This window comes from Fistularia commersonii, chromosome 27 (assembly GCF_037954325.1).
Source record: "Fistularia commersonii isolate RoL2024-O1a breed Wild chromosome 27, RoL_Fcom_v1.0, whole genome shotgun sequence".
In the NCBI taxonomy this organism is placed as follows: Eukaryota; Metazoa; Chordata; class Actinopteri; order Syngnathiformes; family Fistulariidae; genus Fistularia; species Fistularia commersonii.
The window spans coordinates 3974295-3991628 of NC_141310.1; the positions used below are offsets into that span (position 1 = coordinate 3974295).

The 17334-nt window shown below is 40.9% G+C and overlaps 1 protein-coding gene across 1 annotated transcript; it reads left to right on the forward strand.

Annotated features, from left to right (window-relative positions):
- The first annotated feature begins 70 nt into the window (after nt 1–70).
- On the forward strand, nt 71–16133 carry LOC147217806 (DNA-binding protein RFX7-like). Its single transcript, XM_086174878.1, has 9 exons — nt 71–220; nt 3505–3538; nt 5686–5771; nt 6040–6162; nt 7300–7416; nt 8034–8118; nt 8213–8414; nt 8537–8817; nt 10466–16133. Exons 1-9 carry the CDS (start codon nt 96–98, stop codon nt 13580–13582), a joined length of 4170 nt encoding a protein of 1389 aa, XP_086031004.1. The 5' UTR covers nt 71–95; the 3' UTR covers nt 13583–16133.
- Nucleotides 16134–17334: the final 1201 nt, after the last annotated feature.

Genomic DNA, 17334 nt, shown 5'->3' on the forward strand with positions numbered 1-17334 from the left:
TGTGCCGTTAGCATCGCTGCAACCGCCGGTCCACGTTGTTTTAACCCAGCTTTTCCCACGCCTCCCCTGCGATCCGGACTCGACCCGGGGGGATTATGGCCGAGGAGAACCCCCAGCAGCATCTCCCGGACCGCGGGGCGGGCACGCTGCCCAGCCTGCTCCCCGGGGTGCAGGGCGCAGAGGCCGGCGCTCTGCAGCTCAGGATCAAGAACTCCATCTGGTGAGGAGGTGCTCGGATACCAGGCTGCGTGGTGCGAAACCGCAGCCTACATTCACGAGATAAATGCCAAATACCACGGGAGATCGAAGTAACTTGTCATTTAGATTTGCACTTTATTTTCCAAGGGGGGGGGTCTACACTTAGTGGTGCAGAGGTTTACCTCAACATCCGATGAACACACACTAAAAATGTCTCTGAAATGCAGTGGAGTTTTGGGGCATATTTGTCTGTATCTATCTACTATAATAGTTATTTATGCGTTTGCATAATACACTTGCAAACTTTTATTTTACACAGCAAAGTGGTCATTTATTAGTTTTTGTTTTGTTGTTTTTTTTTCTTTTTTGCTAAAAAGCCATAGAAAAAGAAACACGCAAAAGTCAACTGACTACAGGTTTGGTGTGCAGTTTTGTTTTTCAAATCTCTATCTTGTTATTATTAGACACTTACATAGTACCAGCACTGTGATTTTTATGCAGAACGATTTGTGCCTGGTTTGTCAATGCTCACCTTTTAGAATATTATTTGTGTCGGCAGTGAAGTTCCACTTTAAATGCAAGGAAGGAGAAGCATGAATGGCATTGTTCATTGAAAATACTTCAGAAGTGCACTTCACAACACCCATGATGTTGTTTTTAATGGAAAAAGTTAATTTCTCCTCTGGTTATTAGTTATGGTTCAGGGGTGCGTGAGACTCATCAGGTCACCCAAAGCCAGTCGCGCCGATATTGACCGACACCTTACATCTCCCGCAACCTATCCATAATTTTTCAACCGTTAAATAATTCACAGCCCTGATGATCAATTAATCTGTTTATTTGGTGTTTTAAGAGACAAATTACAAGTTCTCCAATTCCTGCCCACCGTACGTAGTCGCATTTCTTTTCAAAGTTGCCACCTTTGGCTTAGGACATGACGTCAAGGACATTTTATTGAACAATCTAATTACTTGGGAAAATAATCTGCAGATTATCCGTAATGACAACAAATTTCCAGTTGCGGCTCAAAAACGACTTTAGGGTCAGATAATGACATGAACAATTGGACTATAATATGTAATATTATTATTACTCTGTGACACAACAGAAACTACTTCCATGGCCTGACGGATCACCAGCGCATGTTACTTTAAGAGATTTTATGAGTAGGTGAGATCTACCGCAGCAGGTAAACACTGGAATATGGTGTATAAAGAACAATTATTACAAAGATGATAATAACGGTTATTTTATAAAAAGAATTGTATAATTCATTGTAACGCATTTTAATAGCCATTCACACCAGGACATTCTTTAAACACAACCTGTTGAACTTGCTTACAACAGGATGTGGGGACTTTACCGAGGCAAAGCAAAGGAATAATTCCTCCACAATAATAATGTGTAAATGTCAGATATCGTCTGGGTGATATAACATATTTGTGTGTGTGTGTCTGTGTGCATGCACTACTATGCTGATTTTTCACAAACAGTTTTCTGGAAAATTGACAGTTTAATTGATTATATCAGACTTCTCAACACGTCACTCAGTAAAACACCAGAGTAAAGGGAAAATCCCCTGCTTTTGTTTATGCTGTTTATGCTGACCTTTTAGCCTGCTCTTTGTCGCAAACACACTGTTCTCATATTCTCCAGTCACATTACGTCACATTCAATCTGTTCAATTAACAAGATGTTTTCCTCATCGTCATTTAATTCCCACAGCTTTGTCGAGGCGAAAGAATGAACTTGACTTTATACGGCAGAGTTTCATACGATTTCTCATGTATAATAAATACTGGCCTTGAAACCCTGGCTACTCCATAAGTGCAATACTTATGATGTAACTGCAAGGACGAAGTTTTATTTGCATCATCAAAGTGATTTATTTAGGAACCCAAGAGGCAGTAAACAGGCTTTTCCATTAGTTTTTGTGAGTTACACTTTGTGTAGGAGATCTAAAAGACATGACGACCAAAAGCAAATCACAGATATAATCAGAGCCAGCAATCACAGCCTGCAACAGGCTGTGAGATAAAGTAGCCATTTATTCATGTGATAATTTGATTTTGAGTTAGTGTACAAAAATGGGATCATACCAAGTACTAAGTTTCAATTTACAGTAATCTATAGTTATTTTAAGTCCCTGGCATGAATAGAATCTAAAACATTAAATCACGTTTTAGATTTTCTCTGGTTCAATGACATTTTATGGCTCCCGCTGACAACAATATGTTATAAACAAATTCTGGTCTCCGTTTACGTCCTGTCTCTTGCATATTTTGTTCAGTCTTTTTAACCCCTTTTCCTAAAATTATACTGAAAGAAGACAATGTCTTTAGTCACATTTGGACCAAAATGAGCCCTATTTTTCTGATGCGAGTCAGTTCATTGAGACTGAAGGAAAAGCTGTACTCTGAGTATTTGGTTTTTTTTTTCAATTCCCCTTCTTTGACTCAATTACACCTGGATAAACACCTAAGATGATTTAACAGATCTTTTTGTAAGCTGTCTCAAGTGTTTGTTTGTTTCTAATCTGGCTCAGTAAAAACAGGCCTCAGGTGTAATTTGGTGTAAATGCCAAATCTGCCTTGCAAAAGGCTTAATGAAGGCCTGCCTCTCAGCTCGGGGAAATCCTCGGCCTCCCGGTAACAGTGAATTAAAGTGAACTGTTCTCGTCGCGGCTTAGAAGCCGACTCTGACCTGGGCGGTGTTGTCGAGGAAGAGTCTTTAGAAGTGACCTACCTTCTGTCCGGCAGTCGGTAACAGGCTGACCTGCCAGCAGATTAAGAAGTAAATCTGGAGACGGTAGCCACGCCACGTTATACTCCGCAGCGTTGATTTGTATCTGCACAATAAGCCAAAGTAGCTAATTCGGCCTCGCAGTTTAGGCCTTAATATTCAATCATTTCTTGATGTCACAATAGTTGTATTATTTGTTCCTTTTTTCCTGTACAGTGTGCGTCAGACAGGTCTCCATGCTTTAAGATATATCATAGGATGCAAAGTGGTGGTCGTACTAAAATAAATTGAATAATACTTGTCATCCCCTTCCCAGATTGATTTAACGTGATAAATAATCAGGCAGAAGAAACTGGCCAAGACAATGTTAACATCGCGACCGTCTGTCTTTTTACATTTGACAGCATGTGTTCATGGTGGTGGGATACATGACCTGTGAGATGCTGAGGGGTGGGTCGTCTCATACCAAACATTCCTCTGCTTTATAAATAAATACACTTTAGACACGAGCACTCATGTTACACCCACATCGTACTAATTTGTACTATTATCTTTTCGTTTCAGCAAATCCGTTCAGTCCAAAGTGGAAAACATTCTGGTGAGTACTGACCTGACTCGGTGATGCATCGCAGTTTTGAATAATGACTCACAAATGTAACACAAGTCACAGGATATTTCCTGAAAGTTATTGTTGGTTCATGAGCTGAAACTCCACTGCGCTTCATTATTCCTCCGGGTTTATTTTGCTCCTGGCGTCATTTTGAGATATGGCCCCTTGGGTTTTTATAGATGGAGCTGTAGAAACAGCGAGCAGCTCCTTGCTGCACAAACACACGTTGGTTTGGTGGTTTAGACCAAAAACTGCAGCTTTGGTTCAATTAAGTGTTCCTTTTTCACATACAGTTATACATATCTATATATTTATATCTCTATATATTTTAAATCAAAATATTATATATAATAAATAAAATAAAATATTATAAATCAAATTATTATAAACATATACATATTATAAATCACGCACAGCAAGCAAAACTATGAACATATATATATATCTATCTTACTTCTTACTATATACACACACACACACACACATATATATATACATATATATTTTAATAGTTTTGCTTGCTGTGCGTGATCTATAATTTTGAAACATTGCCGGAAACAACAAAAACAAGCATTTGGCACGTTTCAGAGTGTTTCTTGGCATGTTTCAGTGTGTTGGTCAAAGTGGCTCCATGGTTTTAGTTTGTACTTTTAGACACACATTTACCATCGTTCATAGTGCTGGAAAATGTGTTGTCGTGGTGACCAATCGCCAGTCGTGCCAATATGCTGTTTTATGCTCTCATCAGCTGGCGTTTTGTTACTAAGGTGGTTTTGGAACCACCAGTGAATCAAGGGGAGTTGAAGAAGGGGAACCAATCGGAGTACATCCTTCAAAGTATCTGCTCCCATGTAAACTGACGCTGACCCGCTAACTTGGCCCCAGAGGAGCTGATCTCAGGAAGTTCAATTTACTTATTACAGTATCAGAACAACACTGAAGATGATGGCGGGGATTCCCGTAGGGCGGTAATCTTCGTGCACATCGAACTTCCCGAAGTGACGGTCAGGTTTTTCCAACAGACCGTGAATGAAATCTATTTAGACTTACCAGGACGGAGCAATCCTTTGACGCGGTTTGTTTTTGTCAAATGTGAACATCTATCGGTCAGTAAGGTGGCTCCACACCGAGGCGGCCCTCTCTGCCAGAGTGAAGTCCCCCTGTCATGGAGAACCGGGTCAGTAGTTGCAGGCGGGTCATCAGGAGAGTTTAGTTCACGGTGTTTAGCTGAGGAGACAATAACTGACATGAACATGCCTGCAGAGCAGATCGTGAGTCACGCAGGAAGATCCAACTGAATGATCCACAGCATTTCTTTCTTTTGCATTTGTAATGCACAGATGGAACGGATTGTCGGCTGCAATTCATCAGTGAAACTCGTGACGTCAGTCAGTGTTTGAATGGATTGCAGAGGTTGTGTTTTCTCCGGCTCCATTCAATAAGCCGGAATATGTTTGAATGAAGTCGTGTCTGGATGTTAATACACGCCTTGCATTGGGACGTGCAAAGGTTCAGACTTACTAGCAGTGGGTTTCCAGTGATTCTTCACACTCCATTCTCAATCAGCCGCCCTTTTGAACCTGTGTCGTTAAAAAACATTTTTAAGAATCGACTTCACTGTTGGGAACTAGATCACTTCCTTGCCTTAATGACTTAATTTAGACTCTGTCTCTGAGGCGACAGGAGCTTCTCCCCACTCCATCAGGTCTCTCTTCTACCAGGAAGTGGAGGTGGCAGGGAAAATCATCTGAGCACTGGGGGATGGGAGACTTCTAGGAGTGTTTTCCTTCTGCTTTACTTTTAAAAGGCTGTTTTGTATCAAAGCCCCCCTATCGTGAAAGCATAAAAAAATAACATCAAGTGAGGGGCAAGAGACAAACATCATTCCAAATTGTAAATTTTAATGAATTGTTGAATTTGATGTAATGCGCTGTACGACACAGTTCGCACCGTTCGACCAGAGGAACATTTACAAAGCACAGAAAACAAGGAAATGACTACATTTGTCTCGGGAAGAAGCCCAACCCTAGGAATTGTGGGAGTCCTGCAGAGATGACATCTGCTTACTGTATGTGAATTCATCAGAAGTCCAGTTTCATTAGAACTCCTTCTTTTTTTGTCCTTTTATTCCGCAGCAAGATGTCGAGAAGTTCTCAGACATTGAAAAACTCTACCTCTACCTGAAGTTGCCTTCTGGGCCGGTCAGCAGCAGCGATAAAAGGTGAGGAGGAAGCTGCTTTTCTGTTGAGCGGTCTGATAATCCTATGGATATGCACATCAATGAATAGTAAATGTTACCAGCCTTTACTCACATTTACTTCTTATTTAATATCCCCAAGTCTGTTGAGTTTCCACACACACCCCCCCCCCCCCCCCACTCACACACATACATACAGCACTAAGAAGCTAATCTGTTAGTCTTTTTTTAATGTTTGTGGACAGTAATGAATTAATTCTTGTGAATAATTCATTTCTCGTCCTCTCCTCAGTGACCAGAGCGCTCTGTCGTCAAGCCGCACGCAGCAAATGCACGCATTCAGCTGGATTCGCAATCACTTAGAGGAATACCCAGAGACCTCGCTTCCCAAACAGGAAGTCTATGATGAATATAAGTAGGTGTAAACAGAACGGTGACAGACTGGAAGAGTTGTTTACATGCGTTTCAGATTTTCCTGTAAAAGAATGAAGTTTCGGTCGTTGAAATCATCAGATTGTGACCGTCTTGTATCTCAATATTAATGAATCACGTTTCAGATAGTGGCTGCTAACGTTGGAGTTTGACTGTCCTCTGAACTGCTGCCGGCTAAAGCGTCATTATAAATAGACGCCGCAGGCTCGGGAATCACAGAGCAGCATGTGTCGGTAATATTAGAATGGAAAGTCTGAGACAGCCATTGAAATGCTCTGACAGTGTTATGCAACTGTCTTTCTAATTTGGCTAAATACAGTGTGTCCCCCCCCGCCACCAGATATATTGGCGCCTTTTGGAAAGGGAGGTGAAAAGACCTCAAGGGGACGCAATGTGCTTCACTCGAAGACAATTAAAAAAAAGTTCCCGCAAATTTAATCGTCGCCATTTTTATAATGGAATGATTTCATTTCTGTGAAATGTTTTGTAATAGCATATTTTCCAGACCGAACTGTGTTGTTTCTTACTCACAACAAATAAAAGACAAATCCAGCTTGGCAACGTAAAAGTGTGAAATCACATAATACGAAAATCAAAGTTAACTACGGCCGTTTTTCATCAAAATACCAGTATCCATCCCATGTCATTAAAAAAAAAGAAAAAGCATCAAAAGACTTGTCATTTTAACAGCATATGAAAGAGACGCTCCAAACAATGGCTAAGGTTAATTGAGGTCTTATACAAGGATGTTACATATATAAGCAGCTTGTCTTGTTGATGTTATTTTAAAATCAAAAGTCAAGTGTTACTTTGGACTGCCATTTATTCAATTTGTTAACAGCTGTGCCTGTATTTTGTTTGCGGCATCTTTTATTTGTCATTACCCCCTTTATTAGTTCGTTTATTAGTTATTTGTTGTATTCAGACGATATGACTACTGTGTGGCAGGACAGCAAGAGCTCGGTGCCTCAGTTTTATTTATGTCTGATGTAACAATGTCTGGTGTCTGTATGTGTGTCTGTGTGTGTGTGTTTAAAAATTACAACAGTATATTACAGATGTGTTGATATTGCTCCAAAATTTGACATATGTAGTATCTTTTTTTTTTTTGTCTTTTCAGGAGCTTCTGTGACAATCTCAACTACCACCCCCTGAGTGCCGCAGACTTTGGAAAAATGATGAAAAATGTTTTTCCGAACATGAAAGCGCGTCGCCTTGGCATGAGAGGAAAATCAAAATATCCTTCAGTGGAATGGATTGTAGCGGTCTGTCTCTGATCACTGACCATCTGCTGCTGCAGTTCATAAGCTCTCTAAATATAGATGTGAAATGAAATAAAGTCTGCCTGCCTCTGAAGCAGTAGCATAGTACAGGCGTGCTCGGGAAAATCAAAGAGATCGTGACCTTCGTGACACACATTATTCTTTTCTGTGGACAAAACCGGATTTACTTTCTTGACCTTTGCTAATTTGAGTTTAAAAAAATGATGTAAGTTGAGGTCAAGACACTGTGTCCACTGTGTCCTGTGTGGAAAATCCTTAATTTAAGAAAGTTCACAGCTAACAGACGTGTCAAAGACAAGTTCAAGAAAAACTGTTTAAGACAATATATAAATGAATCACATAATAATTATCAAAATTACTCAAGATAGCAATATCTTAAATAATTATGATAAGAATCTGTTGAATGCTATAAAAGATTCATCCTCATATCTGTAAATGTATATTAAATTTGTATATCTTTAAATTAGCTAAATGCTTGAATATCATTATATGTAACAGAGCTCAGAGTTTTTGTTGTGAAGAAACATAACTGAATGCAATTACACAATTTTATATCTTAACACCAGTTTACATACTGCTACAGTGGACTACGAAAGAGGCCTTTTGTTCACCTTCCATCTTTACCATCTCTCGATCTTCACAAGACGGGGGAAGGAGTAAGCGAAACATTATCTTTTTCCATAATTATCCCAAATCCCTTTAATATGACCGTATCTTTTTAAGCACATCGCCTATTTGTTTCACCTCCAGGGTGATGAATCCCCGGGCCAGCTCAATAGCATAAATGAAGACGTACGATTTGCAGCTTGCGATCTGGTGTGTGAGTGGGCCCAAAAGGTGCTAAAACGGCAGTTTGACGCCGTGGAAGATTTGGCTCGCTTCCTGATCGACAGCCACTACATAGGCAACAAGTCACTGGCGGCTCTCACCATCATGACCGGCACAGCAACAGGTACCGGTCTGCCAAATAAGTGAACACTGACATCTGGTGTCAGTTTCCTTTTACTGCTCCTCTTTAAACTGAAGAATTATACTTTACATATTATGATCGATGTGTCTTTTCCCTGTTTTCAGAGGTTCAGGCCCCACAGACTGTCTCGGCTTTTGTTCCTACTATTGAGGCTCACTCCTTCCAGCCGCAAGCAACCACCCTGTCCTCGCCATCTGTTGACGCCAAGCAGCAGCTCCAGAGGAAGATCCAGAGGAAGCAACAAGAGCAGAAGCTGCACTCCCCTACACCTGGAGAGGGTCAGACCAAGAGGGTGGATGACAGTGTGCCTTGCGTCAGCCCCATTCCCCCGTCACCTCAGCCAGCAATAGGCATCGTGGTTGCTGCTGTCCCGAGCCCCATCACGGTGAGAAAGCAGTAATTAAAATCTACCTAGTTGTGTTATTATGTGGATATAGATGAACGCCATAGATGAACGCAAACTCCCTTTGACTTTCTGGCTCCTGCTAAAGATTTTAGCGTCTCCTTATTTCTTACTGTGGACATTAACGTTCCTTTTTCCTGGCTGTATGCCCCTCGCTGTTTCTTTATAGTGTTAAAAAAGTGTCTATAGTGTCTTAAACAATACAATCAGGCTAATATCATTAGACATCATTTAACAAAGACTTTTTGGATTTATTTATTTATTACAAGTCTTGATCCCAATTTCTAATTATTTGCTGATACCTAATTGCTTTTTTTTCATCATTTCTTACATATTCTAGGATATGAAGGTAGTTGGTGTGAGAGAGGAGGATACAGAGATTAGGGTTAGATGGAGAAAGTTGATTTGCTGTGGCGAACCCTGAAGGGAAAAGCCAAAAGAAGAAGAAGAATCTCTTACATATTCTGGTTATGTGTTATGTAAAATGACACACGGAAAATGTACAAATGTCTTCAGACATTTGTACAAAGTAATGGTTTGGCCACATATCATACATACAAGTAGCAGTGATAAATTGCAGTTCATTCACTAAAAATGAAAACTTAACCAGTTGCTTCTGGAAGAATTTCCAGAGGCCCTGTATTGCATTTTTACTGTTTTGCTCTGTGGTCGAGTGTTCCATGAAGGTTGCAGTTTCAGATATAATCACATCATAACAACAATTGGCCTGCTAGAAGAGAGAACATCTGATCCATATGTATTTGATGACAGACTCTCTGGCTGTTATCCACTCAAAACAGTTTTGTTTTCAAATGTGAATTAAGTCTGAAACTGATCTCTTACAACCGGATTCCACACGCATCCAATCTACATCTATCACCAGTGAATATCCATGCACCACATATGCGGGAAAATAATCTAGATTGAGGATTTAAGGCAGTCTTGTTCACATAACTAGCAAAAATAGTTGGTTGAAACAAATAAATGAATGTGTATCTTTCACCTAAAATTAAAAACTATCAACATAAATTAGACCACAGTTCAACAAAATCCCTAACCTTATTTTGTGGTCAAATTGTTATCAGTAATAGGACACACAGTTGAAAAAAAAAAAACCCACTTTATACTAAGGTCATCCCTCAAAGCAAAAAAAAACAAAATTTTTGCCCATCCTACAACAAGGCTCAACAGCCCATCCCTCAGTGATAGTATGGCTCCAATATTTTGTCAGAATAAGTGCATGTCCACTAATGAATTGTTGAATTTAATCCCAGTGTGCTCGTGGTTCCAGACAAATGACAAATATCAGGATTGATGCATAGTCTGCCTGGGGCATAACATGCAGTGACAGTTATATTAGTCAAAATATAGAGAACAAAAATAAAAATAGCTGATAATAGATTTAATAGGGGCAACAGGATTTTAAATGCATGTAATTTTGATTTACTGTACTCAGGTGATGATGGTTGTATTATATATCATTTTCTGTGCTCAAAATGTATAATTCAGTGTCAAAAGTGCAAGGTAATCATGTAAGTTTACTCTCTAATGGAAAAATAATGTAACCAACTAATCATAGGCATCTAAAATTGAGTTTTTCCACTCTCTGATTGACCCTCCATCTATGCAGGTACAGCAAAGCGCTCCACTGGTGTCTCCCTGTCCGGTGGGAGTCGGTGAGAGCAAAGTGATGCCTATTAACTTCCAAATGGTGACCCAGCCCGTTCAGCCGCTGAAACAAAGCCCCAAACCCACCCAGAATATTATATCGAGTCCTGTGGGGGAACGAACAGCCCGACACCGCTATGCACAAATCCTGCCCAAGCCTGTGGCCACAACAGCTGTTGCTTTGTGTGCACCCTCAACAATGATCATTGCCAACAGCCCCATTAAGACTGTGATGACAACGTGTCATGTCAGTCCAGTCAGTCTGGTCAAGATGACAGCCATATCGCTTGCACCCAACTGTACTACTGCCACCACTTCCCTTACAAACACCACTCCGGGGCCGGCATCTGCAGGGATCAGCAGTTCCATGGAGGACAGCCACTCCGGCCAAAGCATGAGGAGTGGCCCTGCAGTCCCACTTCAGACCCCATTGGCCCAGCTTGGGCAGGAGGCTAATACCCAGACCATGGATGTTGAAATGGAAGTCGAAGCTATACACAAGAACAGCCAAAATCTAAATCCGAACAGTCTCATGTTGACTCATGGAGAAATGTCGGAAAGAGCTGGAAGAGCTGTTCAGAGGGCTGCCAGTGTGCCTATACCGAAGACTAAAGGCATCCTTAGCCACGAGGACAGGTCAACCTCTAAAAATGAAGGAAAACCGTCAAGTAACGGTAGAGCGGGGCCTATTGAAGGCGGCGGTAGCAATACGATTAATACAAGCCCTTTGCACTCGACTTTCTCCTCTCAGAAAACTAGACCAATGACTACATTTAACAACAGAGAGTCTTCGTTTGGAGAGAGCAGTGGTGTAACCAAGACCTTCAGAAAACGCTCAGGGCTCTCTCCAGGCCTCTCTCCAATCAAAAAGGTCTTTTTGCCTCAGCAGCCAGTAGAGGTCACCACTAGCCTTCAATATGGAATCAGAAACCCTGAAAGCAATGTGCCGCGCCCAGGAGCTCCAGCTAGACCTGAAAGTGCACCAGCCACGGGCGAGGTTGAGACGAAAATGAGCTCTGTTTTGTCCACTCAAGTACAAACTCTATGCACTTCCTCTTTCAGAGCCAGTGGGTTCTTCACTGTTGCCAAAACACAGGACTCAATGCAGAAGAAAAACACCTCCAATGTTATGGAAACTAGCACCTCTGTCAGTCACCCATTAATGCAGCAACTGCAGGGGCACAAGGTGTTTAATGTGCATGCCATGCCTAATAAACCTAGTGTTCAAACTCCTTCACATTCTGCCGTAGGAAGCATGGGAGGAGGTCTGCCACAAACATACACCCCTTCCATGCAAGTTTCTGAACCCCTGGGGTTTTTGGATCAAGCTACATCTTCAAGCCAGCTCCCCGTGCAGACAGATATGGACTACTTTTCCTTTGATGACGATGTTACTCAAGACAGCATCGTAGAAGAACTTGTTCAGATGGAGGAGCAGATTAAACTCAGCAATCTTCAGGAGTTCGGAAGCGGCGTACCAATGCAAGGCCGACAAGCTCTGGTACCAGACAGCATGATGTCTGCCAATCAAACTATGAATGCTTTCTATCAAAGGGCAAACAACAGCAGCAACAACCAAATTCACACACCAACACCCACGCCAACCTCAGATATGATGGGAGGAGGCCCGAGTCTGACTCGAGAGAGCCCTTGCTCCCGTATCGCTTCCACAACCCCGGTTGACAGTGCTCTTGGGAGCAGCCGTCACACCCCAGTCGGTACTCCACACTCCAATTGCAGCAGCACCGTGCCTCCCAGCCCAGTGGAGTGCAGAAACCCCTTTGCGTTTACACCTATAAGTTCCAGCATAACTGGTTTCCATGACGTCAGCACAATTTCCAGCAGCCCTGTCAAACCCATGCAGAGGCCAATGGCCACACATCCAGATAAGACCCGGCTGGAATGGATGAATAACAGCTACAACAGCAGCGGCGTAAACAAGTCAACCAGTGGGATGGGGATCGTACCCAGCTATCAGGGCCTGACCGAGGACCATTTTCAAAAGCCTCACGCCTTTGCCATCCCTCACCCACGGCACCATGACAACTATTTTGGCCGATTGACTCCCATTTCGCCCGTGCAGCAACAGGTAGCCAGTATGGCAAACAATACCAAGGAGGGGTTTGCGGTGCCTGCACCTCTGGATAACAAAGCCACCAACACTCCTGCTACAACTGGAACTTTTCGATGCCGCAGTGTAAGCCCAGCAGTACATCAGAGGAACTTTTGTGGAAACACAGGAAACAACGCCCTTCCCAATATCCTCCGCTCATGTGTGTCTCCTTTTAACTCTCCGGTGACCCCTGAGGTGCTAAACATCTTCAGCCAGGGCAATCTTGGGCCGAGCAGTATAGCTCAACGGAGCCGCTCCGTTCCCCTCAACATAATGATGCAAACAGAGGTTCAGCAGTGCAGCAGCAAAAATATCGCTGATGTTCTCCTAAGCAAGCTGGATGGCGACCACGTTGACACTGTGCGTGGTGTGGGTATTAACAGTTTGCCCTCTAGCTACAATGCACGAATGAACCTCACGCAGATGCTCGAATCAGAGCACCTCAACCTGATGGCGTCCGACTGTACCAACACATGCAGGTCTCAAACACCAAGTTACCTCACTGAAAATGCTATTAATGAACAAGTCATCCTGTCCGCAGGTGATGGCCAAGGACAATCAGCTTCTAGAAATCAGCAGCAGGCTGAGTGTATGCTGCAAGGTTTGGGTTCGCAACAGCAGCAGTTGGATTTCAACAGCACTTTTAAAGACCTCCAAACAGAAAACAGTCTTGGTGCTGGCAGTCAGCTGATGGAACAGGTGTCAGAACTAAGTACAGTGGGGGCAGATTTCCCCTGTGAAATCAGAATGACATCGGAGCTCTCTGGTAGCATGAATGACCTTAATTCACTCGATGCAAACCTTCTATTTGACCCCCGTCAGCAGCAGGGGCAATATCAAAATACTGGTCCAGAGGACCTGGCAAATGATCCTGTGTTTCAGCAGATGAGCAGTGAGACACCACACTCAAGTGGACTTGATTGGCTGGAGAGTAAAGATCACCCTACGGTTGGGTTGATGGGATGAGCATACTGCATAGCTTTGTAAAACCATGCGCAAAAAGTTGCTCGATGTATATTGTATTTTCAGGTGTCCACGGGAAGTAATGCAACACTGGAACCAAGGACGTTTTTTCCAGTCTAAGTATCGCACTGAGCTGACATAATGTTGCATTACAGATTAAAATGCTGGTCATTTCGTTATTCATATTGTTGCTTAAACGCTTTTCCAATACTGCTACTGGGACTTGTGAACTGAAATTCTCCCCAAGACTAACTATCAATGTTTTTTTAAGTTGTGTTTTACGTTCAAAAATAATCCCTCTTCCAAGATTTTCTTTGTAAATCCTTTTAAAATGAATAGAAGGGGGATGATTATCAATAGGAGATTTTTGGAAGTAGTTCTTTATTGTTGTGTGTATCAGTTTTTGAAACTGCTGGTATTGTTTCATTTAAATATACGGTACAAAATACCAAAAAAAAGTTTGCTACTGAAGTAATAACATGCCAACATATAAATGTGCAATATCAGTTCAATTTAAAAAGTGGAACTCTTGACAAAGACAACACTATTTTTAGATCTTTTGCCACTCATGATCACAGAGAAGAAACTTGTCAACAAGCCCTTTTTGAAAGTTAACAAAACTTATTACAGATAGAGCTTAGTGGCTAAAATTAGATCCGAGTAAATCTATGTGAATCAAAATATGATCTACTAGCAATTAAGAAATATTTGTAATGTTTTTAATGTTTTCTGTTACTCTCTCCCATTGGGCCACAAAGTCATTTTGGCTTGGCATCCAATTTGGTTCTAAAGTAAACAGGAACTTGGCTTGAAAAAGCTGCTATTTCTTAATATATCACAACTGAGTTATGCAAAACATAGTATGTTTTATGTGTGATTTATTTGAAATCCTCCTCTTGGTTTGAAAAGTTAATTTGTACGTTTTCGAAACATTTATCTATCTGCATCTCCCAGAGGGCTATTACATAAGTTGGTATAATAATGTGCTAATTCCACCACAAGACAGACCTGATTTTCTCTGCCTTTAGGTTGAAAGAAAAAAAAACCATGTTGTCACTGGTGCCGGCAAAAATCTAAGCTCATTTATACCTATTGCCAAATTTACTGAAAATTAACCATAAAATGAGTGTTAAATCAAATTCTGTTGCACTTTCAGAGTATGCCTTCTTGTGAAAGATCACATTTGCAACAAGGTTAAATAAAATCAAATGAGCCATTCTCTTTTGCACTTACAAAATGTGTTATTTGTCTCTGGTGCAAATTGCACATTTTATTCTGGGAATTACCAGTACACTCAGTAGCATGAATTAGCGATACCTCGCTCATCTCCTATAATACACTGACAATCGTGTGTGTGTGTGCGTGTGTGTTAACCTATATGCAATGCGGTTTAGCTGATTGATCGGAATAGGTCCACGACTAATCCAAAGGAATAATATTCGGATGTCAGGCAGTAACTTCATTGTCAACTGTGAACGTTTTGCTTGACAGTGAAAAAGGCATTTGAAATCTCAACTGAGATGAGAATTACAAGACTTGTGTCGACACCAAAGATTCACTTTGATAGAGACCTGCACATAGACCTTGGCCACATTAAATCTCCCAGGCAGTAGGCATATTGAAAGGTTTTGAAGCACTGTAACAAACTTACTGGCGGTCACATTGAAAGTGATGGGAAACACTGGCAGCACTGTAAAATGTGTCAGGGTAATGTGACCCGCTGGTGTTTTGGTAAACCTAAAAGGGGCTATATAACACTTAAATTCATGTAATAATTGTCTCTGTGTAAGCATTAGAGCCCAGAGTTTGTTTGTTATGTCAGCCTCATTAATGTGAGATTGGAGGTGAAGCTCAGCGTGTTTTATTTTACTGCTCCTCATTTGGTGTGTTGTTTGTACAGAAGATGTAACCTTGCAGAACACAAATTTGCACTGCTTGTGTTTTAAATGATGCGGTACTGTAGCATAAGTTTCACCTCTTGTAGCAGATTACCACGTTTTTAGAATAGAACCAGATTTTTCCTCAAAAAAAAAAAAAAATCTCGCATTTTTTATAGGAATTACACTGAGCCTAACATTATGTTGTAATTTACTATAATTTCTGGAAAACTGAAATTATATTATGCAGTGATGCATGACGCGAGGCCAAATGGGATCCACTTATTAGCGCTTTGATAAAAGGAAAAGTATTTATCATAGATTCCCGTATTTAAAATGTGTCATTATAATTTATGTCCTCATTTTGTGTATTATCCTGTATTTCAAATGAATGTTGTATTCTTTGTATTCTGCTTGTCGATTTTTTTTATGTTTTATCTTTACTGTGTGTTTGTAAAGCATTTATTCAATAACCACTGATCTTTGTGTCACCAAGACTTTAACCTTCCTCTTCTTGTGACTCAAGAGCTGTAGAACTGCCCTCCACTGTAGTTATGCCGCTGTGTCAGGGAATTCAATTCCCTTTTTGCTGCATTTTAGCAAGTGCTTTTATAAGAGGAAGTGCTTGGTTTTTAAAGTCTTTTTAAAACTAATAAACATTTTTAAGTACACCTGTATCCTGCTGTGACTATTTGGATCTTGCTTGATTTCGTGGATAAGATATAAAGACCACATGAAAAATTCTTCAGATGGTATGTATTTCTTCTAACTAAAAAAAGCTATAAGAAAATGTCAATCTTTTTGAGAAGTCAGAATATTTAAATGAGCTCAGAGAAAAGAAAATGCACTTTTTTTGACTCTAAACAGTCATCTAGCATGAAACTGTTTACATGTCAATGCAAAATATGAACAAACGTTAAAAACAAAAAGAAAAAGTTCAATTTGATGAAACATAGCAGGAAAAGGTAATAGCCCAGATGTGATTTTTTCTTTAAACAACTTCAGCAAACCAAAAGGAAGTCAGTCTTCTTACCCCAAGCTTTAACAATAGAGGTGTGAGAAACTAGTGACCCGGATTAGCCCCTGATATGGTAAAAAAAAAACAGTGCTGACAACATTGGCTTAGCCCAATATCCAAATTGTGAAAATCTTTTCAGTTTAACAACTTGTTTTGACAAAATTGTCTTGTGATGATTTGGCTTTAATTGCAAGAAGATGTACTTAACTGGATCTCGGGAAACCTCTTGAGAGACCCTTCAATCTGTGTACCCGGTACCCTTGGGATCCCCAAACCACACTGGGATCTGGAGAATAATTAGATCCCATTAGTTAATGAGGACACCTTTAGTCTCATATTGTTGTCTAACCTTTTGGAAGGCAGGATAGTTTGACTCACAGCAGCCTAATGTAAGTTATACTTTAATACACAATACTTTGTCTTTTACTTTATTTGTCTGTCCATAATTCTGTGCACAAAGTCTTGATCACCGCAGGACCTCGTTTTTTTTTTAAATTTTTTTATTCTTGCTCATAGTGCTCATTTGTATAATGAATCAAAAGCAATGTTGCAGGCCCTTTTCACAGCAGACATTGTGACTTATCAAAGACACAACACAGGTGAAAACAATAACTCCCTTCCATTTTTGGAAACGAGTGATGTCAGCGATGCGGGAGCCTGCACAACAACCACAGGGCCCGGGTCTGGTTCCAATAAACCCGATGCTGTCATCGATAACCTAATTAATTCCACCTGAAGGTTCTTGTTTTGACAAGTCAAGATGTCGGCTGTAAGTTGAGTGATCAACTCACTGATTACAACTGTGAGGAACACGCCGTATTGGACATTGCATGTATTGGAGGGATACTGTCCTACCTATG

Bases quoted from the DNA above. Each gene is read 5' to 3' on its own strand.
- LOC147217806 (XM_086174878.1), top strand. From the start codon at position 96: ATGGCCGAGGAGAACCCCCAGCAGCATCTCCCGGACCGCGGGGCGGGC. The intron at 3,539-5,685 runs GTGAGTACTGAC...TTTATTCCGCAG, and splicing joins CCAAAGTGGAAAACATTCTG to CAAGATGTCGAGAAGTTCTC. The intron at 7,417-8,033 runs ATATCCTTCAGT...ACACCAGTTTAC, and splicing joins GGCATGAGAGGAAAATCAAA to ATACTGCTACAGTGGACTAC.